The 27,819-nt window shown below is 47.6% G+C and overlaps 12 protein-coding genes across 12 annotated transcripts; 10 read left to right on the top strand and 2 right to left on the bottom strand.

Moving 5' to 3' along the window:
• The first annotated feature begins 368 nt into the window (after positions 1-368).
• BDV37DRAFT_253040 (uncharacterized protein) lies at positions 369-1,382 on the top strand. Its single transcript, XM_032082519.1, has 2 exons — positions 369-964; positions 1,025-1,382. Exons 1-2 carry the CDS (start codon positions 652-654, stop codon positions 1,276-1,278), a joined length of 567 nt encoding a protein of 188 aa, XP_031939520.1. The 5' UTR covers positions 369-651; the 3' UTR covers positions 1,279-1,382.
• A 374-nt stretch (positions 1,383-1,756) lies between these two features.
• On the top strand, positions 1,757-3,373 carry BDV37DRAFT_295592 (flavin-containing monooxygenase; the record flags this gene model as incomplete). The annotated part of the gene is made up of 1 exon (XM_032089926.1): positions 1,757-3,373. One exon carries the CDS (start codon positions 1,757-1,759, stop codon positions 3,371-3,373), a length of 1,617 nt encoding a protein of 538 aa, XP_031939519.1.
• Positions 3,374-5,058: 1,685 nt separating this feature from the next.
• Positions 5,059-6,958, top strand: BDV37DRAFT_285007 (major facilitator superfamily domain-containing protein; the record flags this gene model as incomplete). The annotated part of the gene is made up of 5 exons (XM_032087627.1): positions 5,059-5,216; positions 5,272-5,542; positions 5,609-5,752; positions 5,847-5,952; positions 6,027-6,958. 5 exons carry the CDS (start codon positions 5,059-5,061, stop codon positions 6,956-6,958), a joined length of 1,611 nt encoding a protein of 536 aa, XP_031939518.1.
• A 1,071-nt stretch (positions 6,959-8,029) lies between these two features.
• On the top strand, positions 8,030-10,081 carry BDV37DRAFT_285006 (flavin-containing monooxygenase; the record flags this gene model as incomplete). The annotated part of the gene is made up of 7 exons (XM_032087626.1): positions 8,030-8,216; positions 8,269-8,670; positions 8,729-9,057; positions 9,116-9,453; positions 9,503-9,650; positions 9,711-9,815; positions 9,875-10,081. 7 exons carry the CDS (start codon positions 8,030-8,032, stop codon positions 10,079-10,081), a joined length of 1,716 nt encoding a protein of 571 aa, XP_031939517.1.
• Positions 10,082-11,101: 1,020 nt separating this feature from the next.
• On the top strand, positions 11,102-12,180 carry BDV37DRAFT_295588 (Alpha/Beta hydrolase protein; the record flags this gene model as incomplete). Its single annotated transcript, XM_032089925.1, has 1 exon — positions 11,102-12,180. The coding sequence occupies one exon, from the start codon at positions 11,102-11,104 to the stop codon at positions 12,104-12,106; it is 1,005 nt and encodes a 334-aa protein (XP_031939516.1). The 3' UTR covers positions 12,107-12,180.
• Positions 12,181-12,378: 198 nt separating this feature from the next.
• BDV37DRAFT_273103 (uncharacterized protein) lies at positions 12,379-15,006 on the top strand (the record flags this gene model as incomplete). The annotated part of the gene is made up of 5 exons (XM_032084997.1): positions 12,379-12,486; positions 12,535-13,532; positions 13,563-14,353; positions 14,405-14,433; positions 14,494-15,006. 5 exons carry the CDS (start codon positions 12,379-12,381, stop codon positions 15,004-15,006), a joined length of 2,439 nt encoding a protein of 812 aa, XP_031939515.1.
• Positions 15,007-15,101: 95 nt separating this feature from the next.
• Positions 15,102-17,163, bottom strand: BDV37DRAFT_285003 (putative MFS drug transporter; the record flags this gene model as incomplete). Its single annotated transcript, XM_032087625.1, has 7 exons — positions 15,102-15,441; positions 15,503-15,556; positions 15,625-15,690; positions 15,739-15,928; positions 15,983-16,776; positions 16,829-16,962; positions 17,017-17,163. 7 exons carry the CDS (start codon positions 17,161-17,163, stop codon positions 15,102-15,104), a joined length of 1,725 nt encoding a protein of 574 aa, XP_031939514.1.
• Positions 17,164-18,173: 1,010 nt separating this feature from the next.
• On the top strand, positions 18,174-19,840 carry BDV37DRAFT_295586 (putative cysteine synthase B; the record flags this gene model as incomplete). Its single annotated transcript, XM_032089924.1, has 3 exons — positions 18,174-18,366; positions 18,422-19,251; positions 19,304-19,840. 3 exons carry the CDS (start codon positions 18,174-18,176, stop codon positions 19,838-19,840), a joined length of 1,560 nt encoding a protein of 519 aa, XP_031939513.1.
• Positions 19,841-21,149: 1,309 nt separating this feature from the next.
• BDV37DRAFT_285001 (ferric reductase family protein) lies at positions 21,150-22,792 on the top strand (the record flags this gene model as incomplete). The annotated part of the gene is made up of 5 exons (XM_032087624.1): positions 21,150-21,274; positions 21,321-21,384; positions 21,431-21,618; positions 21,665-21,763; positions 21,811-22,792. 5 exons carry the CDS (start codon positions 21,150-21,152, stop codon positions 22,790-22,792), a joined length of 1,458 nt encoding a protein of 485 aa, XP_031939512.1.
• A 367-nt stretch (positions 22,793-23,159) lies between these two features.
• On the top strand, positions 23,160-23,749 carry BDV37DRAFT_285000 (uncharacterized protein; the record flags this gene model as incomplete). Its single annotated transcript, XM_032087623.1, has 2 exons — positions 23,160-23,598; positions 23,658-23,749. The coding sequence occupies 2 exons, from the start codon at positions 23,160-23,162 to the stop codon at positions 23,747-23,749; spliced, it is 531 nt and encodes a 176-aa protein (XP_031939511.1).
• A 444-nt stretch (positions 23,750-24,193) lies between these two features.
• Positions 24,194-26,266, bottom strand: BDV37DRAFT_253032 (60S ribosomal protein uL30). The gene is made up of 4 exons (XM_032082518.1): positions 26,211-26,266; positions 25,492-25,603; positions 25,137-25,303; positions 24,194-25,079 (listed from the first exon to the last, which is right to left on the bottom strand). The coding sequence occupies exons 1-4, from the start codon at positions 26,225-26,227 to the stop codon at positions 24,620-24,622; spliced, it is 756 nt and encodes a 251-aa protein (XP_031939510.1). The 5' UTR covers positions 26,228-26,266; the 3' UTR covers positions 24,194-24,619.
• A 237-nt stretch (positions 26,267-26,503) lies between these two features.
• BDV37DRAFT_164102 (ESCRT-II subunit protein SNF8) lies at positions 26,504-27,511 on the top strand. Its single transcript, XM_032079221.1, has 2 exons — positions 26,504-27,017; positions 27,078-27,511. Exons 1-2 carry the CDS (start codon positions 26,542-26,544, stop codon positions 27,388-27,390), a joined length of 789 nt encoding a protein of 262 aa, XP_031939509.1. The 5' UTR covers positions 26,504-26,541; the 3' UTR covers positions 27,391-27,511.
• The last annotated feature ends 308 nt before the right edge of the window (positions 27,512-27,819 follow it).

Below are 27,819 nucleotides of genomic sequence, written 5' to 3'. Positions count from 1 at the left end.
GAAATATAATGATGCAGGCGAGCTGATGGAGACTCAAAAAGCAGGTGCTGGGGCCAGAGCATCCCTCCACTCTGACCAGCATATGCAACCTGGCATCAACATACCGAAATCATGGAAGATGGAGGGAAGTAGAAAATCTAGGGAATCTTTGTCAGCTCTAGCCATGTCGATAGGAATTCTGTTCCGTGCTCCGGACCACGCCGAGAGTTGGACTTCGGATGGCCGCTGAGTACGGCGGACAAAATCGAAGTTCTGGACAATGTAAAAGATTAGTCATACGAGAGAAGCACCAGTCTCTTTGTATTTATTCTACTATCAATCAAGATCAGTTGCATAGGGAGGGTTTTGGTTTTATCCCGTTCGGGATAGCCACCTGATAGGCCGCATTATCATCCAAGTATTACGAGGAGATGAGCAACTTCATTACCTTCTTTCTCTTGACATGACTCACTATACCCTGGCTGTCCTCCTTTCTCGTTTCAAGGGTGAATTCCAAAGTGCTATCTCTACTCTCTATTGCCTTTCCACACCGGATCCTGTTTGAGAGCCTTCACGTCGTACTGGTTGCCTAGCCGGTGTATCGGTGGCGGCCTCCTATTTTACTCAGTACCATCCATCCATCCATCCTACGCCCCGTCAAAAATCGCAAGGATGATTTCCTCCTCACCTTCTCGATTCTTCACTTCTCCTTCGAGTCCTCCCTCGGACATCAAGCATACTTCAACCTCTCGTACGTTGGCCGCTGGCCGGTGTACAGCAACGTGCAAGTCGGGCAAATTGATGACCCCGTGTCCATGTACACAAGGGATTTTTACTGTGACACCAGGATCACTCCCTGAAGGGGCATGTGAGGACTGTGACCATACCCTATCACTACACCAGAATTTTGGTTCCAAGTCATCTCCGACGGAAATCTTAGCATCTGTTGGCAGCTCTGATCATACGCGACAGCACGTCATGGGTCGTAAGTGTGAGATCCGGTCCCCTCAGAGGCCATATCTAGAGCTGACACTTTTGTGAGCAGGGCTAACTGCTAGTGACCCTACGAGATGTTTACGCAGGGATACAGTATCAAAGCTTGCTGCCGCTGTGGATGATAAAGATGTTATCCACGTACGCGGAACACCAGCCAGCGGGAAAACTGTCCTATCCGAACTTCTAAGGGACTACTACCACGAGCGAAAGAGGAAGGTGTTTCTACTCAGTAGTCCCTTAGAAGTTCGGATGGTATCCGTATTATTGGGAATATTGCAAAGCTCTCTACACCTGCTGGTATGAGGATGAGTGGCGGAAAGATTATATCGATGTATTTTTGCAGCCTCAGACGGAAGTATTCTTTGCGTTTTCTGACTTCACTATGGCTATGTTCCAGCCCAGCTTCGTATTACTAGCAACTAGGCGTATTTGCAATGAGGCTCTCATTATGGAGATCCATACCCACATGCGAAAAGCTACAAACTACTGGTAGCTGATGCGTTGTGGGGCCAATCCATCGGAATCCGGGGCCTAAGATTGATGTCTCTCTACTATTGGGTGCTCCGTCTGAAGTGCATGGGGGCCAAATCTAAGTATCATCATAAAAAGCTTCAGACGCACGGCCATATAGTTAGCAATTTCAAAAACATTCCCAATGCTCCGGTTAGAAGCGTGAGGCAACTCCATGAGAAAAATCTTTACTTAAGCTGCAACGCCTTAGAGGGAACACGCACAGCTTTGTAATAAACTACTCAGTCGCCGTGGTTGTCAGTTCGTTACCATGTCCTCGCCCTTACACGACGCACTGGTTGTTGGTGCCGGGTTTGGAGGGATCTACCAACTACACTCCCTCCTCAAGCTCGGGCTGACAGTCAAGCTGGTGGAAAGGGCCGCAGGGCTTGGAGGAACATGGTATTGGAACCGCTATCCGGGCGCGACAAGCGATACCCCCTCTCATCTGTATCGCTATTCCTGGGATAAGGAAGACCTCCAATCATATCCCTGGTCTTATAATTATCTGGAAAGAAAGGAGGTTCTTGCCTATCTGGAACATGTTGTGAACCGCCACGACTTGCGCAGGCACATGCAGTTCCATACGGAAGTTGTCTCCGCGATTTGGAACGAAGACGACTGCACGTGGACTGTGGAATCTAGCCAAGGTTCTTTCACGACTCGCTATCTCATCACGTCTCTCGGCATCCTCACGGAGCCCAATTGGCCGAACATCCCTGGGAGGGATCAGTTCCAGGGCTGTCTATACCATACTGCTCGGTGGCCAGATCAGTATGACTTGAAAGGAAAGAGAGTTGGAGTGATTGGGAATGGATCATCCGGTGTGCAAGTGATCGTCACAATTGCCCAGGATGTCGAGTCCTTAGTCTGTTTCCAACGGCATCCCCAATACATCGTTCCTGCCGGTAAACGACCTGTCTCGCAGGAGGAGCGCGATGTGATTAACAAGGCCTACGACGAGATATGGCAAAAGATTAGACAAGAGATTGGAGGAATGGGTGTCGAGGAGGCCAAGACGAGTGCGATGAGTGTCGTGGACGAGGAGCGCGAGCGGATCTACCAAGCCGCCTGGGACGACGGAGGAGCCTTCCGATTCTTCCTGGGTACATTCAATGATCTTATTCTCAATGAAGCATCCAACCAAACGGCATGTGATTTCCTGAAGAAAAAGATCCACCAGATTGTGCAGGATCCAGAGAAGCGCCGCAAGTTAACACCGAGCGAACTCTACGCCCGCAGGCCGGTCTGCGCTGATGGCTACTATGAGCAATTTAATCGGGAGAACGTCGATGTCGTCGATATCGCGGAGAATCCCATGCTCGAGATTACCCGCGACGGGATCAAGCTGGCCGATGGAACCGTACATAAGCTGGATGTGATTATTTGCGCCACGGGTTTCAACGCATTTGATGGGGCTTACAGAAAAATTAACATTGCCGGACGCGAAGGGAAACCATTGAGCGAACACTGGAAAGACGGGCCCATCACAAATATGGCCGTTGCCACAGCAGGATTCCCAAATCTTTTCATGATAGTTGGGCCTCAGGTTCCCCTGACCAATGTACCCCCAGCCATTGAAGCCCACGTTGAGTTCATTACCGGGGCCATATCGCGTGCGGAAGAGCATCGCAAGGAGCAGAGTACCTCGTCAGCTCCAGCTAGGATCGTAATTGAATCGACAGATGAAGGGGAAGCTGCATGGGGTGGGTTGTGCAATGCTATTAGCGAGGCGGCGCTGGTTAGAAAAGCCGCATCGTATTTCAATGGCGTGAATGTGGATGGTAAGCCACGGTCTGTCTATATCTTCATGGGTGGGTTGGGTATGTTTCTGCAGAAGGTGAAGGAATGCGAGGAGAGCGAATACCCTTCTTTTCATCCGTTTTAGGTCTGCGAGTCTAGTAAGTTATTCGACAGCCTCTTCTTGTTATCTGTGAACCGGGCCACCCAAGGGAGCAGCGAGCCTGTCATGGTACGGCAGAGATAGCCTTTCTAAATCAGGTATGATTTGTTTTCTTGTATCGGTTCTCGTTCTAGGACGGGGAGTCTCAGTGTATATGATCCCAATCCCGCTTGGCATGAACTGCTGCCCATGTTACGACACCTATGTCTTAGCTTGATTGAGAGGCCAAGAGTCGAGACGACACAGATTTTCTGCGCTTGCCAGTGTGTAAAAATATAAAAAGGTAACACGTACCAACATGTAATGGGGTGTGCCTTTCGCATGCAACCATGTTCGGTGATTCATTGCAAATGAAGTGACCTGGTTCAGTGCCAAGCTCGGTCAACATGCCAACTAAGTGGAGCAATTGATCTAATCAATCAATCGCTTTTTCTCTCCACCATGGGCCTCTTGTCAAGCTATAATTGACCCTAAAACCGTCGAGCCTAGCGTACATAGTGGAAACGTGGAATTATGCAACCACTTCGCTTTTTTTTTTTTTTTTTTTTTTGAAGCCACCACATATCCTGCACAGGAGAATGTGTCGGATTAACGAGGCTTTTCGGCTGTATACCATGTTATGTTAGCTTTTCTCACTGGCCAATTATGCAATTCAAATCAATACTGGGTAAAAGGAACTAACTACTCGAGCCTTGTTCAAAATCTTTTGGACCTCTTACAACTACAGCTCATTTGACTCAGGGTCCTTGAAGCTGGCGGAACCTACCGATTCCGGCCCCAGTGGGCAACTATAGTGTCGAGTATTATTACTCGGCCGCAGGTTCCTACATCGCACTCAGAGAAATGCTTCAGACATCATCTGAGACAATTTCTCGATATGCTGATGGCGAATACCTTCAATTCATTTATAGGTCCGTGGGTGGACTAAGTTCGAAGTATATTAGTAGAATGTGTGCATTCAATAACCATGTCCCTTGCAAGCCGACTGCACCAAATTGTTTCTCAATGTTTCACCTTGATCTTATCTCGACCCGCATCTGGTTACCGGTTCCGGATTCAAGGCAACCGTTTTCTTGTCGGCAGGAATACCGAGATTGGCTAAGAGGCCGGTCCCTAGATTGATCATAACGCTCCTAGACTAAGAGACTTCATTGATCGGGTATTCCTCGGATGGAGAGAAGAGCAATTCAGCCAGTAGAACTATGTGGAGGTGGAATGGCTCGAGTCGATCGATGTCCAAGGGTAAAGGTAACTTTGGGGTGGGTTTCTGGGCCCTGCTCATACACAATCTTTTCACCAGGCCCATCTGAAAAGCTTGTACGGAAAGCTTGTTGGAACTTGGTTTGTAGATTCGGTTGTAATTTAATCTTTGGTGGATCCTATAACCTCAAATAATTAGTCAATCCAGAGGTACAGTCCCACCGGTCTACGCCAAAAGTAGTATCGACCGGAAGACGAATTCCATTACTGAGTGTTCTTTCAAATAGCAATAACGCGGAATGAAAATTCCACAGACCAAAGTGGGGAGACCTCGGAACGAAGGCCATCAAGCGGCTATATGTCGGAGTTATAAGTGTCTCATGTCCCAGTTTTGATCCCGCACATCAAACATGATATTTGTGATTGTTGAGTATCTGTGATAGTCTCTGTCAAAATGACCACCGTTAAGAATGCTCCCTCTACCCGGGGTCAATGAGGATTCGATGCCGCTGGACTCAGACATCTCTGCAGCGGCCACCGAGAACCAGGACCAACAGGACGGTATTCGAGTCGCTGAGGCAGTGACTGTCTCCTGGTCCAAGAAATCCCTCATCATAACATATGCCTCGTGAGTAATCTTCGTGGCCTCCGTACTCTCTTATCCCCTGCTAAGTAACTCGCAGTATGTGGATGCTATACTTTGTCAATGGCCTAAGCAACAACCTAACCTCCAACCTTTCGGCGTATATCACAAGTGATTTCTCGGAATACTCGCTGCTGACAGTCATCAGCGTTGTGACCAGTGTGATGGGTGCTGCATGTGTGATGCCAATTGCAAAGGTTCCAAATCTGTGGGACCGTACTCCTGAAATCTCCATCATGATTTTGATTGCCATCATGGGTCTTATTATGATGGCTGGCTGTTACAATATCACAACGTATTGTGCCGCGCAAGTACGTCTTCTCAGCCCGGGCTTTCCTCACTGAGTTTCTTCATGGCGAGAAGCTCATTTCGCCAAGGCATTCTATACGGTTGGCTTTACCGGTACGATTTTCAGCGTTGATGTGATTACGTCGGATACTTCCTCACTTCGCAACCGTGGTATTGCATATGGCTTCACCTCGTCGCCCTATATCATTACTGCTTTTGCCGGATCACCCCATGTCCAGCCAATTTCACGAGACTAACTGGAGATGAGCATACGGGACCATCTGCATCATTCTTCCGATTGCTGCTTCTCCTTTGATCAACACATAGGAGTTAGCCAAGCGAAAGGCAGGTAAGGACGGTCGATTGCAGTATAAGCCTCGTAGCACTCGGACATGGTGGCAGAGTGTATGGTTCTATATCATCGAGTTTGACAGTAAGACGCTTTTGTATCTTTTTTCTCGCCTGCATTGGATAACCCAGACTAACATACTTCACCTACCTTCACAGTCATCGGTATCTTCTTGATGATCGGCGGATTGATCCTCTTCCTCACCTCTTTCAACATTGCCGGAAACACCAAAGGAGAGTGGAAATCGGCTAAGATAATTGCCATGATGATAGTCGGGTTTTGTGTCCTTGTTATATTCGTTGCCTATGAGCGCTGGGGCGCACCGAAACCACTTATTCGTTTCTCGCTACTCTCGAATCGGACTGTTATCGGCGCTTGTCTGTTGGATATCACATATCAAGTTTCCTACTACTGCTGGGTTAGATACTTTACCTCTTTCCTACAGGTGGACTTCAACACAAGCCTCACCCAGGCGGGTTACATCAGCGCGATTTTCGACTTGATGGACCCCATCTGGCTTATTGGCTGTGGCTACCTCATCCAAGTCACTGGCCGGTTCAAGTGGCTGCTCATGTTTGCCGTTCCACTCTACCTGTTAGCTAGTGGCCTGATGATCTATTTCCGCGCCCCTGGTCACAGTGTCGGGTACACGTGCATGTGCCAGATCTTCCTGGCCGTCGGTGGCGGCACCATGATCTTGATTGAACAAGTTGCTGTCCTGGCAGCTGCCAAACATGAAGACTATGCATCTACGTTGGCACTGCTCAGTGTATTTGGCAATGTGGGCGGTGCTGTGGGCAGTAGTGTATCTGGTGCCAACTGGACCAACACGCTTCCGAAGAAGTTGCGCGAGTTGTTGCCGGCGGAAACAAAGGATCAGTGGGCGGGTATTTACGAGTCGCTGGATGTTCAGCTTAGTTATCCCGTGGGCTCGCCTACTTGCACCGCCATTCAAAACGCGTATGCGTTCAGCCAACGGAACATGATAATTGCCGGAACCGCTGTGATGGGTCTGTCCATTGGCTGGGTTTTGATGATGAGAAACATCAAGGTGCAGGACAACAGGAATGTAACACAGGTTCTATTTTAGGTTTTACAGCCAGTACTTGATCTCTGCAGCCATATTTTGCGGGTTCATGGTCGCACGTCCGCATTCGCTGGTCTATGAAGAGAATAGTTTAAACCGACCATGGAAGAGTGAGCAGTGGACCTACTTGGTGGGGTGGGACTTCATGTCTAGAACCAGGGTCGTCGTGCTTGCATCTCTGCACTTCCTGTCCCAGTCATCCTATGCGTTGATAATCATTGTCAGCTATAACTCAACGAGGGTCAAGGCCCGAAGAAGGGGGGAAGCACGACGAGGAGTGAGCGAAACTCCGGAGTGCCCCAGCCATGTATGTAAGAATAATCAGGTTAAGGACGGGCACACAGTTGAACGGGGTTCAAAAGACAATGGCAGAATCCCAGAAATTTTGAACCCCATTCAACATATACATAGTAGATTTTTAAGCCCCATTCAATCTATGCATAGTATATTTTTAAGCCCCGTTTAGACTATTTTTTACCCAATTTAAAATTTTATAAAATTTAATAAATAAAAATAAATAATATATCCTTTACTATTTAATATATATAGTATATAAAATTAATATAATATAGTTTTATTTACCAAAACTTTATATTAAATAGGATTCAAAAATATAAGTTTAACCCCCGTTGAGCCTATACACGGAAAAACTTGAACGGAATTCAAAGATAGTGGTAGGGGCGGTGGCAGAATTTTGAGCACCGCCGAGATTTTTTTGAACCCCATTCAACTGTGACCCGGTTAAGGACTTAACTTAGATGGAGATCAGCGACCCTAAACCAGGCTAGCCAAATCGAGTTAGGTTTGCGAGACCCGGCCCATCAATCTATCCGGGGAAGACAAACAGACGGAGTATTTATCTCAGCGCGCTTGCTTTAGCTCAATTCACGGATTACAGTGCCAGTGGGCCATTCCCTGTATTACGTGATAATATGATGGACTCGATTGCCTATGACCGAGGCATTGTGCCTCTAGAAGCCAAATACTTGGTTGGTACTTACATCTATAAAGTGTGAAAGCTTAGCTCAATGACCGTCTAAATCCACCGAATTTTGTATAATTTATTTCGCAAAAATGTCAAACTCAAGCTCAAATCCAACCCATGAACTCCCTTCTTACAGCCAAGTTGCTTGCATTGGGGCAGGGGCAAGTGCGATCGCGTTAGGTGCAACACTGAAAAGATGGTACGGTGTGGAAGATATTCGCTTCTTTGAGCGGCAGACAGACTGTGGTGGAACATGGCATATCAACACGTATCCAGGTAAGTAAGAGTGACTATAGTACACTTAACATGAAACTCATAAATCCTTCAGGCTGCGCGTGTGACGTTCCCAGTGCTCTGTACAGCTTTTCATTTGCTCCCAACGCTGAGTGGTCCAAGTTGATGCCTTCGCAACAAGAAATCAAAGCGTACCAGGATGGTGTCGTCGCAACATACGGTTTGAGACAGAGAATGACATTCCGTACGGAGGTGAAACGGTGCGTATGGCGGGATGATGCGTCTCGATGGGTTCTTTTCCTCCGCAATGTCGAGACTGGAGAACAATCAACACATGAGTGCCAGGTACTGTTTTCCGCCACAGGCCACTTTGCTGAACCTCGGCCTTGCGAAATCCCCGGGGTTTCATCTTTTCAGGGTGATATTATTCATTCAGCTCGGTGGGATCACAGCGTCAGTTTAGAGGGCAAAAGAGTTGTAGTCGTCGGGAACGGATGTGAGAGCAATGTGTCGATTCCTGTAATGACTGTCAGCTAACATTCTGTACTCTCTAGGTACTGCGGCGCAGATTGTACCTGCTATTGTCAAGCGGACCAAATCTTTGACGCAGATCATCCGGTCCCAACACTGGATCTTCCCAGCAACCAACTTCACGTACCCGAAAATTCTGAAATGGATTTTTCAGTACATTCCTCTTTCATTGAAACTTCATCGACTGCATATTTTCCTCCTTGCGGAGAGTAGCTTCCGAATGTTTCCAATGACAGATAAGGCCGCACGACTAAGACAGAAGCGCAGGAGAGAGGTCGAGAAGTACATGAAAGATACAGCGCCGGCAAAATATCATGACATTCTGATTCCAGATTTTGAGATAGGGTGCAAGGTACGTTTAAATTCCATAAGGTATCGGTACCAAAACGCATGGATACTCATGTCACCAGCGACGGATTTTCGATGACGGATATCTCAAATCACTCCACAGTGAAAACCTTTCTCTCACAACAGCCAAAATCCTTGAGATTGTTCCTGAAGGTGTGAAAACTTCCGATGGAATTGTTGCTGCCGACGTCATTGTTTTAGCAACCGGGTTCAAAACGAATCAATTTACGCCCTTCATGGACATCGTGGGCCGTAATGGGAGTCTGACTGACCACTGGAAGAGATACGACGGACCTGAAGCTTACAACTGCTCTGCTATGAGTGGTTTCCCAAATTTCTTCCTGTTATTTGGGCCGAACGCAGGAACTGGTCATACCTCAGCACTGATGGCTGCAGAAAAGTGAGTTAAGAAGAAATAGCAGTATTATCCCCATGCTAACAGCCAAAAGTTCTGTCAATTACGCGCTTCGTGTGCTGAAACCAGTCTTTGAACAAAAGGCAGACTCAGTTGAGCTCACGCAGGTAGCGGAGGACGAATATTCCGACAGAGTTCAAGATGCATTAAGAAAGCGAGTCTGGAATGCTGGCTGCCAATCGGTAAGTTATCTTCCAGTTTGCAAAGCTTGTGGGTATATAACGTGCTAATCAGATACACAGTGGTATCAGAATGATAAGAACTGGAACGCCATGGCATATCCGTGGTCCCAAGCCTATTTCTGGTATCGGAGCCTATTCCCCATTAACTCACATTGGAATGTCCGGGTATGATAATGTGACTTTACTGAAATCCATTGATGAAAAAGGGCTAATTCAACTCCCAGACACGGAGCCCCAGAAAATTTCGGATTGGCATATACTGGGCGATATTACCCATCATTCTTAGTTTGGGTTTCCTCGCATCCCGCACGGAGAATACTATGACTCTTGGTCCTGTGATACTAGATTTTGGCAAGAATATGCTCTCTTCCATACGACACGTGACAGCTTCTGTTCTTTCGAAGATTCCGATCCTGGGAGCTAAGAGCTGACTTTCGAGGTCAGGTTCGTCCTTACTCCAAAAGCGGCCAGAACCGACGAAAAGGGTTGTCTAGACTAGAGAGAAATTTCAAGGACTAAGGCTATTGATTCTAGGCCCTATTCCTTACTTGTTATCTAAGCCTTTTATATCATTATTTTTCAATCAAATTTACGTCAAATTCCTGTATCCAGCCGGAATACTATGATATCAGCCAATAGAGACTTAGCTGCAATAGAAGCTGAATGTAGTAACTGGATCAGGGACCTCAGGAAAGAAACCTGAACAGATACCAAATTTGATAATATCTACCAGTAAAATTTTTGCCCCTGCCGCAGAATCACGGCCTTGGTACCTCGAAATGCTCCTATTTGAAATAATTTTGGCCAAGACGGAGGTGCTACCTTGTTCAATGTAGGCTTTGTTTCATCAGATCGAGTATTTGCCACCTAAAATCAGCCGTGGGGATTCGAAGCCCACGGCAGCAGGACGACCACTATCTATCAGGTTACAAACATCTCTTGTAAGGCAGTTTTGATACCCTCACGAGCACTAAACCCACCGTTGAGCATGCGGAAAATCTCTGACTAATGGGCCAGCAAGATACGTGAGATAACCAGCCATGTCTTTCTACGTCTTGTGCGCTTAGAATAACAGATTTATTAGATATGCTACAATACTAATCAGCCTCGGTTGAGCTGGTTTACACTCCCGAGGCTTAGGTTCGGACAGATTGATGAAGAGCAAGACAGTAATCCCTCCAAGCACTTCTATATCAAACGGCCTTCGGTGCAATCGCAACTCCGCCCCACCTGGTGGGTCAGCCCAACTTTTCGTACTTGAATGTAGTAGCAGACGTTCTATCATACAGTATAGTTGCTAGGATATACTCCTGAGAAATGGATTATACATTTATGATGCATCAACTGCACATTTACCGAGGCGTATTTATAGAGTACATCTGGACGTCGGCCAGACATGGTAGCTTTGCAAGACGTATCTCAACACTGAATCAAGTAAGTGTATGATCAAGATGAGTCTATTGTTCTATCTAAAAGTATATGTTCTACGCCTCCTAACTCGCCTATTCGCTTGGCTTGATCGAAGAGGCGGCCCCTTGCGACCACCTGGCCCAAGTTTGAAAGTGAACATCCCGTCGAGACTTTCCGCTTTCAAAGGATCATTCGATGTGTTTTTCTATTTCCCACCCGGCTATGACCGCAACAATTCTAAGGAAAATGGGTACCCAATCGTTGTGAACTCTCATGGCGGAGGTTATTGCGTTGGGCATGCTCGCGACGATGAACGTTTCATTGCTGAGTTGACATCTCGCGGTGCTGTCGTTGCAAGCGTCAATTACCGTCTAGCACCTGAGAGTCCATATCCAGTCGCCATCGAAGATTGTTTAGACGCACTGCTTTATATCTGGCGCAACGCAGCCTCTTTCCAGATTGACAAGCATCGAACGGTTCTCTCCGGCTCAAGTGCCGGTGGCCATCTTGCCTTCGCTTCACTTCTCATGCTATGGAAGAGGATGAAGGATAAAACCCTCCGGGTTGATAATGCACACATGGGAACTGTCAAAGGATTAATGGCGTTTTATCCAGTCATGGATATGACCAAGAGCCGTGCTGAGCGTGCTCAATCCAATCCAGCATTTTTAGCATTGAAAAGAAAGCCACCATCATCATCGAAACTTATCGGATCTGTTTTCGATGAGGCTTTCTTTTGGAAACTAGAACAAAAGCCAGACAAAGGCTTTATGTACCTCTCTCCCGGACTTGCGCCTGAGGATGCGCTCAAAGAGGCATTACCCCCTATTATATCATTCAAACTTGCGGGCCTTGACTACCTCTTGAGCGAGGAGAAAGAAGCATTTCGTCGACTGAAACAGCTGGGAAAGAATGTTGACTGTGAAGTTGTAGAAGGGGTTCCCCATTATTGGGACCATATGGCAAGAACAGAGGAGATGAGGGAACTGAGGGACAGATTCTTGGGAACGGCAGCGGAGGAGATAGAGAAAATATGGCAGAGCTGAGGGAAGGAAAAAAGCATTATTAGAAGCTAGTTTTTGACTGCGGTGGAGAAATTGTGGCGGAGCGGGGTACCAATTTATTTTATGATAATATTATTCTTTCCACAACACCATTTATTCTCATGGGATCAGTATATTATACTCCTTATTATGACTCATTGAGTCTTCTAGATTAAACATATTTCCTTGATGATGTGTTGCTCTTTTTTGGGAATCGATTCTTAAAGGAAATACGTCCCTCTGGCCATGTTATTCTGATACCACCATTCATAAAAATGAGCACCATTCCTCCCGAGCCCAAAACTCCAGCTGAGTGGCTCAAGTATGCACAGAGTGAGATCATCACATCCATTCCGTTGAGACAGGAACGAAAAGCCGCCCAGGCAAGTAAAATATATTCTTACTTGAGTCGGGAAATTAACGATCCATAGAACAGTATCATTGAGCGGGATATCTATCGGGATGAATCGAGGATTGTGCAACCACCATCCCAGCTATGGTATGCTTATACAGATGTGTTCGCATTCAAACAGCCAGAAGTTACCATCTCTCCAGAAGCCTACGGATCAATGCAAATTATTGCAAGGGTTCTCACAGCGGACACACCCACCCATCTGAAGGTCATTCCTGATACAATTTGCTGGATTTATATCTACGCTTCCATCCTCGACCAGCCATTGTCAGTGTCTGTAGGTGATCAGGAACCCCTACTCCTAGAGCTAGGTCCATCAACGGGAAATGTGGGAGTGAAAATGATCGTCTTCCCCGATCACATCGATCTCGAGTATCAAGACGTTTACATGCGAGCGGTGGATGAGGATTTGCAATCGAGTCTCGAGACGCAGTTACTCATTGCCCTAGTTCTGCTTTGGAGGAACCCCTCCATTGCCACTTCCATCTGCTCGTATGTTGCTTCAGTGACCTTTGATTTAGCGTTAAATTTCTATGCCCAGATCAATACTCAGGCAGTGGCACTGGGGCAACAGCTGGTAGCCCAGGCGATGATGGGGCAGGATATCTCTCCTGCACTGAAGATTGACCAGTATATGTCCACCGTACGCGATGCGCTTGACGCGGTTACAACATTCGAGGAACAATATCAGCGCTTTCAGGATAATAAATGCAATGTGGATGGTTTGAAACTGGCCTGGGAGGCGTTGCTTCAGCATGCGCAAACTCAGTTGAACAAAGATATAACTCTAAGAAAAGTGGCCTGGGATAAATATCAGAATGCTTGCACGGTGGTGGCTCGTTGCCAAGAGCAGTTGAACGCTGATAACAGGCAACTTGGCGATGCTGAAGCCACATTTCAAGGTGGCCTTACGACATGGTATAGGAAAACAGGGCTCATGACGGCGTTTGAAATCTTGAGTGCAATTATCAGTAAGTCTCACACACATACACATTCTTTTAATCGACCTTGGATAGTGTGTACGGACTGAGAAGATACAGAATTTAGCAACGCGCTTACTATTACCTCAGGATTTGAATCTTGTACCGGTGATGCTGCAAAGAATATCAAAAGCACAATTGACGATATGATACAATTAGAAAAGCGATCCGATCAAACAGGCAAAATAATCACATCATCAACATTTAAGGCGCTTGGTAAATGCATACAAGCCCTTGAACGCATGTACCCCAGCACGGTACACCTTGCTGCAGCAATCAAGGAGCTTGAATCGAACCCTAATGCTAAAATTTCATCTTATGGTGAGGTGACAGAGACTAGGGATGAAGATACCTATGCCCGAACTATCATAACACTTTCTGCGTGGGATAAATGGACCCTTGATTCCGATCAACAGCTAGAATATGCAGTCAATCAAAATATCCTAGGAGCTCCTGCATATCGACTGGCTCTCCGGAAACAAGCTGTTAATGGCAAGGCCTTGGTCCAAGCTCAGCTAGAGGCTGTGAGGGCTGGCCATGAGTATGTTCATGCTGCGATGGAGGTCATTACCTGTAACCAAGACATTGCTTCTTTAGAGAACCAACTGAACCAATATAACAACGAGAAGGAACAGTATGACCTGGCTAAAGCCAGATTCTTCAGTCGCGTCCTGGCCGCTCGAACCAGCCTTGTGATGCAAATGCAGAAACTGGTTTGGGCGTACAAATACCGGTCTCTGGCGGATAGTGCGGTTGTACTTGACTCGCAGAAATCTATCGCTGATTTCAAAGCTGATCTTCTCACTCTCGACTGCGAAGTTCGATCAGTAGACGAAAGATACGCCACAGATTCTCAACGTACGTTTTTTATTTACTATCTGTTTGCATCTAGAAACTAACAACATGAAGCGTTTGAGTATCACACCTCTTCAAGCGAGGTTAGATAAGATATCCACATTCTATCAGTGTCTGTCAAACTGACTGATCGTGCGGAATAGCTACCTGCCAACTATGGCGACTTAATGATCCAGGGCCTGCAGGGCGAAAGCCACAGTGCCAGTTTCACCCTTGTACCAAGTATCGACACAGCTGACAAGAACAGCTTTGCCAGTGTATTCAACAATGGCTCACATTTCCGCCTGGAAGGCCTGGAGATATTCTTGCAAGGCGTCGTTCCCCGATCAGAGGCCATTAACAATGGAGTCGCACAGGTTGACATTGACATTATGACATCAGGCATTTATGCGAATATCCAGGGAAGCAAGATTTACCATTTTACAGGCCCGGCAAGACAAGTGCGATTTTCTTATGAGATCACAGAATCGGGTGAAATAGGTGATACGGTTGTCTGTGCTAGGTTCCCAACAGAAGAACATGCTGTACCAACACCTTTTAGTCAATGGACGGTTAAATTGCAAAATCCCGACGACTTGGATTTAACGAACCTATCTGGGGTTGAGTTGCACTGGAGGGGAAAGGCGAAGTTCGTTAAGACAAAAGTATCTATTTAGACATGTAATGCAGTAGATCGAAATGTCTATTTCAAGTCTATGACAGAATGAAATCTAAGTGAGGAAAGAAAAGATCTCCAAACCAGTTACTCGGTCTATGATCTTCTCTCCTCGCCAACTACCTCCTCATCACTGCTTCTCTCCCCCTTAACCCTCTTCCTCCCCTCCTCCTTCAACTTCTCATCGTCCGCCCGATTCAAACTCACCTGGGGCATCAGCCAAAAAGCCAAAACGAACGCAAAAGCAGCCAATGCGGCGCCGATCAGAAATATAATCCGGAACCCCTTTCGGTAAGCCGGAATCAATAGGGAGCGGGCATGTTCTGCTTCTTCTTGGGGCAGTTTGGAGAGGTAGTTTTGCGGGCTCGACAGGAAAGAGCGGGTTTCAGACTGCGTGAGGCCCAGCGAGGAGATCGAGCTTGTGATTAGGTTGTTTCTATTCGCAAATCAAGCGTTAGCTGGTGTTCCGTTGTCTAAGTCAGGTCGTCGGTACGTACATGATGGTTCCGGCGATGGCGAGACCGAGTGTGCCACCAAGGTTCCTTACGAAACTGTGTTTGTTAGCCTGTTTTATCTTCCAGCAATTTAGTTAATTGATGTGGGATTGTGGTAAGCGTACTTTCGAAATGAGGTCACGACTGCCATATCTTTCCGTTCAACTCCTGCTTGGACGGCGATCAGGGCGCTGGGGCAGGTCAGTATCCGGTGCACATTGCTCATATCCAGAACTTACGGTTGCAATGTATTTCCCACCCCAGCACCAGTCAAGAGGCCATAACCAATCTGTTTCCCCAAGCCGGATGATTGATCCAGAGTCGAGAACAAGCCCAGTCCAATGGCCCAGATCATCCAACCGAAGAGAATACACTCCCTATAACGGCCTACCCAGTGTACAACAAGGCCAGAAACGGTACTACTAACAGCTGGTATCTTCATCAGTTGAAACTTTCCAGATAAGGAATATGAAAGAGACATACTCTGCATCAATGTTACAGGCAAAAGCATCGCGCCAGCTTTCACAGTCGAATACCCGAAAACCAGCTGATAGAAGGTTGGGATATAGTAAACCTGGACGAGGAAGTTCCACCCGTTAATAAACATAGTCAGACACGCACCATTCACAATCCGAGATTTGAATATATGCATCGGTACGAGCGGGTATGTTGCTCCTTTCCACTGCCAGAGTACGAACCCAACGGCCACGGCAAAACCTACCACAATCGTGGCTATGACATGGGCCGAAGCCCAAGGGTATTCACCACCACCCCACGTTAAACCCAAAAGGAGGACAGCTGTACTGCCTAATGCGAGAAATGCACCGACGAAATCAATTGCCTTGAGCTTCATCTTCCAGTCCCCTGTTACCTTCCGTAGAGGCATGAAGAACAGCACGCAGAGGGTTGTGATTGCTGTGAGGGGGAGATTCAGTCGGAAGATCCATCTCCATGAATCCTCGTTGATGGAGGATAATGCACCGCCAATTACAGGACCAATTCCATTGGCGATTGCTACTACTGCACCCAGGATTCCCTGGTATTTGCCCCTTTCACGGAGCGGAACCACGTCGCTAACAATCATCTGAGCCACAGTCATCAACCCACCACCACCTACACCAGTAAAAGCACGAAAGACTATAAGCTGCGTGGCTGTCTGCGAAAGCGATGCCGCCAGTGAGCCGATGAAAAAGATGCCAAGTCCGACGAACAGGACGAGTTTGCGAGACCATATGTCTGAAAGGCGGCCATATATGAGTTGGAAACAGGTCGAGGTGCTACTTGTTGTTAGCATCCCGCAAAGGTAACACATATTAGTTGATCACTTACACAAAGTATCCTCCAGATATCCAAGAGGCTTTATCACTGGCATCCAAGGCATTTCCAATGATTGACAAACTGGACGCCAGAGTGGTCTGGTCCATCAATGCTATGAGGTCGACTGTCGAGCATGCTAAGAATATCTGACAGCATTGTCAGCTGAAGATAGCGCTTATTGTGGTTACTAGTATACGTACCGTTATAATTGTGCTTTTCGGCACATAATTTGTCTGTTCATTAAAGACATGGGGTGTCTTCGTCTCCCCATCGGTCTCTACAACAGCCGTCCCCGAGGAGTCTGACGAGCTTGGGGGCTTGTCTGAATTGAGTACTCCTCCTGACATGGTGCTCAGAAGTATTTCGAAGCTATCGGGCGGGGGAAGTGAGGTATAGTGACGAGAACCGGCACATGCCTTTAAACGACGAAGAATACGGCCATCCTAAATCGGAGCCATATTCTGGGCAATTCTAAGCGAGCGGGACCTCAGATGTAAATAGTGAAGATCGCTTTGCAGCAAAATAAAGTAGTCCATGATTATAAAAATGACGAATCATCAATTTCAGCTCCGTTGACGGGATTGAGAAGGGCAAAAATGAAACGCTGCCGCTAGTCGGTTAGGGCTAAGGAAATGATCAGCGCGAGTGTTCCACAACTTGCTCAAAAGGACTCATCAAGGTACTCACACAGGCCTTTCGCCAAGAAAACAACAAGTCCAGAACCTGATAGCAAGCTTGCAGATTGTGAGGACCTGCGTGCTTTTTGTATGTCTGTCGCACCCCGGCCAGGGGACCTTGTGAGTGACTTCTGCCCCTGGATTGGTCTTCACCAGCCTCGAGCTAATGGACTGGTAGTGATGAGTATTACAATGACTGGTAACGAAGCAATTTTGGGAGGCATTGAGTTTAATGGCCATGTAGATCTTGTCTTGTCCTCGCACCCTGGGGGAAAGAATTCTCTTCCATATGTACGGGTTGCATACTATTTCCTACCCAATGTATGTGACTCCATAATGCCATCCAGCATCGGCTGATGCATTATCCAGCCAATATCCACGTTTCAGACCAAGCGGATACGATCTTCATTGTCGTAAGCCGCCTTTCCAGGTCAGTCATTTCCTCAAAAGTAATATTATGTTTCTAGATCGAGAAAAATAACGCCATGCGGGTGGGTCGTAACCCTTGATGTCGTAGCAGTCTGGTTTGCTAAAGCCAAATGCAAGAGATTTCGTCAAGGAGGGGTTTATGCATTCTGCAGGAGTATAACTTAGAGGTTGTCCCTCCTTGCATTTTCTTCTGCGTTATAGATCCACTGGCCGACATTCCTTTCATTTTTGGTATCATCCATTCAAGTAAGATGACCAATCTCAACGAACGCAATGTATACTTCGGGCGTGACTCCCTCAAGAAGTACTTTGATCCAGATTGTCAACCTCCACTACCTCTAGTTGAACTTCCCGAACATCTGAATCCTTATTATCAGGATGGGGTACGAATTTATGCCAAAATGATGACGATGCACCCAGCAAACAATGTCAAGGCAATGCCAGGTACGTATATTACACCATATACAGAATACTCAACAGACATGCGCTAATAATGTAGCCATGAACATGCTCGAGACAAGTGTGACACCCGGCAAAACAAATACTATTATCGAGTACAGTTCGGGATCCACGGTGATCTCCATGTCTATGATTGCCAGAGTCATGCATGGCATTCAAGACACGCGTGCATTCCTGAGCAATAAAACAAGCGAGGCCAAGCTCCAGCTGATGCAATTTTTTGGGCTGAATATCACTCTTTTTGGTGGTCCCTCCCAACCCGAACCGTATGACGAGCGAGGCGGTATCCAGAGTGCCCGAAGGAGGGCAATCGATTCAGACAGCGTCCTCAACCCAAACCAATACGAGAACGACAACAACTGGAAATCACACATCCGCTGGACGGGGCCCCAGATCTACAAACAACTCCCTGAAATAAATGTTCTTTGTGCAGGCATGGGAACATCCGGAACAATGACCGGATTGGGCACATACTTCAAGGAAGCGAAGCCATCAGTGCTCCGTCTGGGAGTGTGCACAGCCCCTGGCGATCGTGTTCCCGGCCCAAGGTCGTTCGCCCTGATGAAACCCGTGGAGTTCCCCTGGAAAGCAGCCGTCGATGTTATTGAGGAAGTCACTTCGTCGGACTCATTTTCATTGTCGCTGGACCTTTGTCGTGAAGGCATTGTCTGTGGCCCTTCATCTGGATTCAACCTGCAAGGTCTCTTTCAGATGTTGGAAAAGCGCAAGGCAGCTGGTACCTTGTCCGACCTTGCAGGACCTGACGGTTCCATTCATTGTGTCTTCTTATGTTGTGACCTGCCATATCAATACATTGGGGAGTATTTCCAAAAATTGGGCGCTCACAAGTTCCACCCCATTCAAAATGAAGTGAGTTCAAATTCACTGAGTCTCACTGTCTCATTTACTAATTCACCGCCAGGGACTTACCAAAGTTGATCTATATCGATACGACGAGAGCTGGGAGCGAAGCCCAGTAGTTCTTTTCACGCATTTTTACAATACCCCCAGCGTTTTGTCGGAATGTTTGCTAAGTGACATCAAGCTGAGGCCCCTGTGCGGCGTCCTAGACTTGAGAACCACGGCAGACTTTGCTTCGTGGCATCTTCCCGGCTCGGTCAATATTCCCTTGCAGAGTCTCGACTCTCATACAGCAAAGCCGTTCTCGGACCCCGGTGTACTAGAGGCACAGTGGCTGGAATTAGAAGCAATGTTCAAGGATCCGAGCGTAATCACGAAGCTGGAGTCCCACCACGTATTGGTGATCTGCTACAATGGAGACACAGCCCGAGTGGCCACCAGTGTGCTGCGGGCCAAGGGGATCGAGGCTGACAGCCTTCGGGGAGGATACCAAGCTCTGAAAGACCACGGGTTATGGGGTCGCAGTGGAGTTGAGTCGGTGGAGAAGAGCCCATATCCAACGGCAACCACGACGGAACTGTCGGTATCAACAAATTAACCACAACGCTAAGCTTGAAGGGGCATGGATTTAAATTGATATGTTCGGATAAAAGATGTCTCTTTTTTTTTTCTCGTTCTCCTATTGTTTGCCCTCCATCTTTTTCTTTGGCATGTTATGAGGCTTTCAATTCCACGACGATTACGATGATTGCATAAATTGACTTCTTGAAACCCGTGTCTTTTACTCTCGAGTTGTAGTTCCGTATAGGGTTCGTCTGAAATCGAATATGATGTGACATTAGAGTTCTCTCAAAATTGCAAACACAAATATTAGGCAATTGAATCCAACGCAAATGTGCTCACTCAAAGAATTGCATGCGTATCTGTGCGTGAGATTTAATTGACTTGATCGGCATGTAAATCTGGGCAGGGACACACACCACGACGCTAAATCCAGAAATTTGCTCAATTGCGAGCATCCCCAGCCTCTTCCGGCCAATCAGCAGCTCAGGAATGTTGCAACCCTAACATGGCTGCGGGCAGTTGCGATGAGGATTGTAAATGCATGCGTCGGTGACACATCCCCAGTCTAGGGTTGATGGTGCAATCATGCTGGTGCTAAAGTGAGTTTAGAGGGTGGAGGAACTTACCATCTGACACGTCTCCGATACAGCTCATCTTGAAGATTTTTATCTGACATTTTTCCGGCACTCTATTGCCCATCTTTTCCTTGATTGGAACGCTTTAAAAAAGCGAGAAATCTGTTGACGAAGTCCTCCCTCGTTGGTGCAGGCATCTGAATAACTATCGGTACAAACAAACCTGGTCTCTCATACTTATGAGATTCGTGGTGTGCAACCTTCACGATGATGTCCATGGATGAAAAGTCCAGCGGCGGCCTGCCATGGCTGGATATGCCGGTCATGTTCCACTCGTCCAGGGCCGATACATGCAAAATGACACCAGAGCAATGTGCCTATCGGTCAGGGTACTGGAGATACTGGTATTTTTCCTTTCTAGGCCAACATTCGAAATGTCCTGCTGATGATTGGACCCGTTGCAGGTACGAAGCAGACCACGTTTATTCATTAAACACAGTATATTTTCTTTGTGCGACTATCGGGTTCTTTACAATCGTTCATTTTCTCTCGAAGTATGCACCGGTACGAGCAAAACGAAGCGGCATATGGCGCAAAACAACGGCCATTGGGCGATACCTCGCATACAAAGGGTATGAACTACCTTCAGTTCGATATTGCTCTCCTTCGTTGGGTGTTATTCTTCTGGGTATTGTAGGCACAGTCTTTTTCTTTGGTTGGTACACCCAGTTCGCTCAATGGTTTTCATATTGCTGATGCAGATAAGCCATGACACTCGGGCCTAAACCGTACTACTGGCCCAACTCTAAAGATGGAACAGTGTCTTATGGAAATAGTCCGCCTATCGCAACTCGAACTGGATGGATGGCGTTGGGATTGCTGCCTTTTGTGCTGTGGGTACCTGAGCCCTTGCCCAATATCCGATGCTAACCAGCGCAGGGCTCTCGGTGCCAAAGCCAATCTTATATCAGCATTGACTGGAGTGTCTCATGAAAAGCTTCAGGTATGTTAACAAAGGCTAGGACTATATAGTATGGCTAACGGGTTAGGTCTACCACTATTGGACCAGTTATGCCATGTTTGTCCTGGCTTTAATACATACCTTTCCGTTCATAGTCTTCAATATCTGGAAAGGGCAGATGGTCGAGAAATGGAACACCAGCGTGGTCTACTGGACGGGAGTTGCGGCCTTAATTCCACAGGCGTATCTCACATTCATGTCCTTGCCATCTATTCGGTAAGTTCACACCTATCAAGCGTCGAACATCACTAATTAAATATAGAAACCGGTATTATGAATTTTTCAAGGCAACACACTTCCTAGTTGCACTGCTCTTCCTTCTCTTTTTCTTCCTTCACTGTGATTTCCGCCTTACTTCTTGGTAAGCTCTTCTATATCCGAAAACATACAGCCCGCTAACCACTGTAGGGACTATTTTGTTGCCGGAGGCGCAATATATCTCTTCAGTCTTTTTGCAGCATGGACCCGCACGCATCTCATCAACGGCCGTCACTCAGCTACAATTGACCTCCTCCCTTGCGGCTTTGTACGCATCAGAATCCCGACAATTATGTCCTGGAGGCCAGGCCAGCACGTCTTCATTCGATTCGTAAACCCACAGCTAGGCTTGCACTGCCTAACAGCGCACCCGTTCACCATCTGCTCTCTATCGCATGATCCGGACAAGGTCGGCAAGGCATCTGAGATCGTGTTCTACATCAAGCCCCACCACGGCATCACGGCACGCCTGGCAAAGATAGCCGCTAAAAGCCCCGTATTCTCCCAGACCGTGTTTTTAGAAGGGCCTTATGGCGGGATATCTGATACTGCTGCTCCCGCCGAATTCGATACTGTTCTTGTCATCGCGGGTGGCTCCGGCGGTGGGTTTTCTCTAGCTATCGTCGAAGAAGCTCTTAGAGTGTATGGGAATATACCCGATCTCCAACAACGAGATATCCAAGTCGTTTTCGCCACACGGAATACCGACGTAGCCAAGTGGTACAGGGAGGAGATTGAGGATAGGGTCTCCATGTACGACATACCAGCCAAAAGAATATCTGTATCCATTCATGACACCTCTTTGGAGCATGGCCAAACACCAGTGTCTGCACCAGGAGCCAAAGAGCCATCCAACGACATCATCGATGAGGTTGAGCCTGCCTTGTCGGAGAAAGAAAGTGATGCTGCAGCAACAGACCAGCACGTGAGCACAGTTCTACATGGTCCTCGGCCTAATCTCCCTCAGATAATCAATACAGCTACGTCAACAATAAGTGGCCACAGGATCGCTATCTTCGCGTGCGGTCCTGCATCCATGCTACATGACGTTCGGAATGCGGCTGCTGAGGCGCAAAAGCGGGCGTTGAGAGGCGGCGCTGAGGTCTATTTGCATACTGAACCCTTTTCATGAGTGTTCATGTTCTATCTCGGGTCATCTGTGCATAAGTCGAATGTTTTGCTGCGAGTGAGATTCTGTTATCCAATTCAGATGTCCCCACTTTTGTGAGAGCAGTACATAAGTAGTACTCCATATACCCTCTAGACCATTTATTCACTTCTTAGTACATATATTCCCGCAGCTTTAGTTACTCCCAGATGAACTTCAGGTTATTTAGTAAATACCTTAGAGAGTTTTAGTTTTAGTCTGCATTTTTAATCCTGAGCATATACGAAAATCGGTACTCTGGTTAAATATGAACATTTTCCGAACTAAGAAAAAAGATAAAGTACTCAAGTTACTTATCTACTTTCATTGTATAAGAACGAAACTCGCCCGCATGGACTGGATAGGCATGCTACTCTTCCTAACTGGAAGCACTCTGTTCGCACTACCGCTAAGCTGGGCTGGAAACATGTACCCATGGGGCTCATGGCGAACCATCCTCCCCCTGGTGATCGGGGCAATGACTCTACTCATCTTCACGCTCTACGAAGCCCGTCCAGCAGAGCCCATCTTCCCTTACCGGATCTTCCGTTCACAAACGGCCCAAATGGCTCTCATTGGAAGCTTCATCCACGGCATGGTGCTCTACACACTCCTAACCTACCTCCCGTTATTCTTCCAAACCGTACACCTCGAGACACCGCTGGAATCAGCCATCTCCATCCTCCCCTTCTGCTGCGTCCTCATGGCCTTCACAGGCATCGCAGCCTGGACAGTCGACTACTTCCGACACTACCGCTGGGAAGTCTGGACAGAGTGGATCTTCCTCGCGCGTGGGTGTCGGCCTCTTCGCTCTCGGGGATAGTACCTCCCCCCTCGCCATGACAGCCAGCGTCCAAGTCATCGCGGGTACCCGGCATCGGGACTATCTTCACGGTCCCGCCTATCCCAATGCAGGCGAGTGCGCCGACGGCAGAAGACTAGGGTCTGGCTGTGGGCGTCTTAGTCTCGTTTCGGCTGTTTGGTACGCTCATCGGGCTCGCTGTCGGGGCGACTACCTTCAGTAGTGTATTTCCAAGCTTGATTGCGTCAGTCGGGTCGCTGCCGGGGGAGGTGGCCTTGTTGCGGAATGCGAATGAGGCGGTCGGGTTCAGTCCTCGTCTTAGGACTGTGGATGTCCCTCTGTCGCTGAGGGATGCTATCTGTAGAGTGTACGAAGAGGCGTTGCGGGCTATTTGGTATATATTGGCTACTTTTGGGGGGGGGGGGGTTCTTACCTCTTTACTTGTGGAGGAATTGACTAACTATTGAGACGGCGGAGTTGGGGAGACAGCATTTTGAGGTTGAGTCGGGTTGATGTTCATTAGGTTTGGATGTTATACTTTTAGGGGTTATTGAGGACCCCGGAGTTTAAATGTAGTTACGTTGAGACTTGGATTGAATAGATTGGATGTAAAACAAAGGTCGTGCAACATTCGACTCGGAAAGACAGGAGGGTATACGGAGTTCACTTTTAACATGTCACTTCATGTTGGTTCCCGAAAGATTCCAAGTGTATATATCCCGATGCTCATGGATGTGCAATCCTTGTCGCTAAGTGAGAAAACTCTTCGAAACATCGTTGCTGTTTCTATGGCGGGGATGGGGTGGGAAAGTAAATGTGGTTAATGAAGGTACAAGGTTTGAAAACTCTACAAGGTTAACTGGACATGAAGATTACCAAAAAGAAATCAAAACGTTTAGGGTATCAAGCTATAGAGTGCGTCAAGCTTTTCATTTTTGTACTAATTCAGACCATCATGCCGTCAAAGTCCATGTCCCAGTACGAACACCAATCGCCCAGTGTAGGCGAATCTAGTTCATCTGGCGAATGAGGGCGTTGATGTTCTCCTCACGGTTACCGTAGTCACCACCCTCGATGAAGTGCTTGAACTTGCGCTTGTGGAAGCCACCAGTGGGGTTGGAGAGCTTGAAGGGCCAGAGGAAGTTGTTGGCCTGCTTGAAGTTGGGGCCAACGGTGTAGATCTCGTGGATCAGATCCTCAACGCAGACAATGCCGTACTTGCCGAGGTTCTCCTCGATGATCTGGTTGTCGGAGATGGCAACACGCTGCTTGTTGACCTTTCCGTAACCACGCTTGTAGATGAGCTCACGGATGCTCTTGAGGTTGGGGTAACCGTAGGCAATGTAGGGGTTGATGATGGTCAGCATCTCCTGGGTAGCCTTGGTAAGGCGAACGAAGGTGCCGTTGTTGATCTGGAGCAGACGGAGGAGCTGCAGGATCTTGCGGGGCTGGGGAGAGATCTTGTTGATACTGTTCCAACAGTTAGTCGCTTGATATACAACTATGGACAAGCCACAAAAAACTCACCCCTTGATACGGATAACGAAGACAAGCTTGGGCTCATCGGCAACGTAGAAGTTACCCTCCTTGCGAGCAACGCGGCCAAGGCGGATCTTCTCACGCTCAGCATCGCGGTACTCCTTGACGTAGGACTCGGCGCGCTTGAAGATGGTGGCACGCTTCTCCTTGTTGGCCTATACATTCTCCATTAGCGAGAATTCTACCCAGTTATTCATAATAAAGATAGTGGTAGTGTGTAACGTCAGCCCCGAAAGATGGTTAACAGAAGCGACAGCATCGACCGATGGTCTAGTCGCGTAGTGGTTGCTATCATCACCCGCTTATGTGAAAAGGAAAGGAAAATAAAAAGATGAATACTCACGGCCTTCTTCTTCTCGGCCTCCTCACGGGCGACAGCGCGAGCCTGCTCCTGGCTCTTGCGCTTCTTCAGGAGAGTCTCGGGGACGAGGACATGGTCCTGAGTGGGGACGGTGCTGTTAAGGTCAGTTTAGTCTGTCCATGCAAAATATGCATATATTCGCCGAGTGTAAGAACTGCAGCTATAGCGCGGCATTCTCAACTGAAGGCAAGAAATAAAGAAGCACTCGACGACATATATTTAATCAGTGAGACATGAAGGGCCTGCCAGCCGATAGTGGAACGTTGCTACTAGTGATGCATTTTCAGCATCAGTTCACAACACAGCGATGGCAGCGACAACCATGTGATTCTCATCCGACAAGGCCCCGAACATAACGCTCAGGAAAACAGTGTTGACGCCGTTCGTCCCATCCTTGTCAAACCATTTCGGGTCTACTCAGAGGATGGAAACGCAGCTCGCAACAATTTCTTTCAAGGAGAAGGCAGCTATGGCTTTCAACCTCAATACCCCAGACCGTTGTGAAACCCATCCATCATCTCGTGCTCATATTACTGAGGCGCAAGTTCATGAAGGGAGACAGGTCACGGGAAAAATCGAGCTGGTGCCCAGCGACCGTTTCTGATCGCAGCATCTCCAGCGAGAAGGACGACTATAACTTCAACCCTTACAAGCTCATAAAGCGAAGCAGCCGAAAGGGTATCCGCTAAAGGGTATCATACGTAGCAGTAGAGGCCATTGCGACGGTCCGTTGAGTTCGCGAGGTGGGCGGTTGGCGAATGCTGTCGTACTGGAAGAAGTTCGAAAAGAAAATTGCTTCGAGTTGAAGAAAAACGAGTTTGTGGGTGGGTCACCGCACTATCCCGCATACGGCTAGCCTCTATTGGCACAGCGACCTTCCCCTTCTGGGTGATCTGCTTAGGGCAGATACATGTCAGCTGACAGCCTCCGATAAGGCGCTGCGATAACCGATGACATGACGCTGATCGTGATGTTCTCCATACCCCACGTCCCTCCTCTCTGCCTAATACCTATCCTAGACTATAAATTGCCATGGCATCGCGTCGAGGTGTCGGGCTAGGCGCCTTCGCAAACCGCTCCCAGGCTAGCCAATCCTACGCCAATCATGGCGCCAATCTACGCTCCACGCATCTCTCCTCCCTGCAGGCACAATTATCCGTGTTCCAGTCATTACTCCACACATTCGCATTAGAGCATAGCTCGACGATAAAGTCAAATCCAACATTCCGTGCAGAGTTTGCTCGAATGTGCAATGCGATCGGCGTTGACCCACTTGCAGCGAGTAACGTCAGAGGCAAGAATGGTCGGAAGGGAATGGGTGAAGGGGCAAGCTTTTGGACCCAAATTATGGGCGGGGATATGAACGATTTTTACTTCGAGCTTGCCGTCCGTATAGTAGAGCTTTGCCGGGAAACAAGGAGTGAGAATGGAGGCTTGATAGGCGTTGAGGAGTGCCGTAAACGTGTAGGTAAAGGCAAGGCTATAGGGAGCGGGTTGGAAGTAACTGAGTATGAGGCCTCGAACCATGCAGTACAGAAGGTATACTAATTGCTATTTTTGTAACTTAGTGATGATGTTCTACGTGCCGTGAAGGCTTTGGAACCCTTGGGCTCTGGATTTTCGATTGTCCGCGTTGGTAGCAAACAATACATCCGATCGGTCCCGAAGGAGCTTAATACAGACCAAGCCACAGTGCTCGAGGTTATTCAGATCCTTGGCTACGTGAGTATATCCATGTTGCAGATAAATTTAAATTGGGAAAAGGCTCGGGCGCAGACTGTTATTGACGACCTTCTGGCGGACGGTCTCGTCTGGCTTGATGGCCAAGGTGAAGAGAATGAGTATTGGTCACCACAGAATCTACTTGACGATAGTGGATAATGCTGTTGTCTAGTGGAAAGCTATTCTTTTTGATCAGGAGAGATGTTCTATTTCATGGGTGTTATGGCGATCGAGTGGATAACACCCAAAGGTTTCGTTCAACCAATTCGAAACTTCATTTTTACAGACGATGAAACCTAAATAGCATCTGAGGCTGTGGACGCATAAAGATTAATAGAGGAACAGCCAAATTACCAGATGGGTTGGCGAAGTCTGGGGTATTGACGCTGCCATTCTGGACCATGTCCTCGGGAAATATATATATTCGGGCGACCCCCAAGATCCAATCGCTAGTCTTACCACGGGCTGATATACGGATGAAAATTATAAATATATCATCATATTCGTATTTCCACATAAACATACCTAGAGTAACTGTTTCCTGGTCCGAATATGTCTATGTTTACGTCCGTTTCCTTGCTTTTGCTT

Source organism: Aspergillus pseudonomiae, assembly GCF_009193645.1.
Source record: "Aspergillus pseudonomiae strain CBS 119388 unplaced genomic scaffold BDV37scaffold_54, whole genome shotgun sequence".
Lineage (NCBI taxonomy): Eukaryota > Fungi > Ascomycota > Eurotiomycetes > Eurotiales > Aspergillaceae > Aspergillus > Aspergillus pseudonomiae.
The sequence above is the reverse complement of the archived record's forward strand: the minus strand, read 5'-3'. Positions and strand labels throughout refer to the sequence as shown.

Coding starts and splice junctions, on each gene's coding strand:
- BDV37DRAFT_253032 (XM_032082518.1), bottom strand. Junction 25,304..25,491: donor AGGCCGAGAAGAAGAAGGCC/GTGAGTATTCAT, acceptor GAGAATGTATAG/GCCAACAAGGAGAAGCGTGC. Junction 25,080..25,136: donor TTCGTTATCCGTATCAAGGG/GTGAGTTTTTTG, acceptor CTGTTGGAACAG/TATCAACAAGATCTCTCCCC.
- BDV37DRAFT_253040 (XM_032082519.1), top strand. CDS start 652: ATGATTTCCTCCTCACCTTCTCGATTCTTCACTTCTCCTTCGAGTCCT. Junction 965..1,024: donor GCGACAGCACGTCATGGGTC/GTAAGTGTGAGA, acceptor TTTTGTGAGCAG/GGCTAACTGCTAGTGACCCT.
- BDV37DRAFT_164102 (XM_032079221.1), top strand. CDS start 26,542: ATGGCATCGCGTCGAGGTGTCGGGCTAGGCGCCTTCGCAAACCGCTCC. Junction 27,018..27,077: donor AGCGGGTTGGAAGTAACTGA/GTATGAGGCCTC, acceptor TTTGTAACTTAG/TGATGATGTTCTACGTGCCG.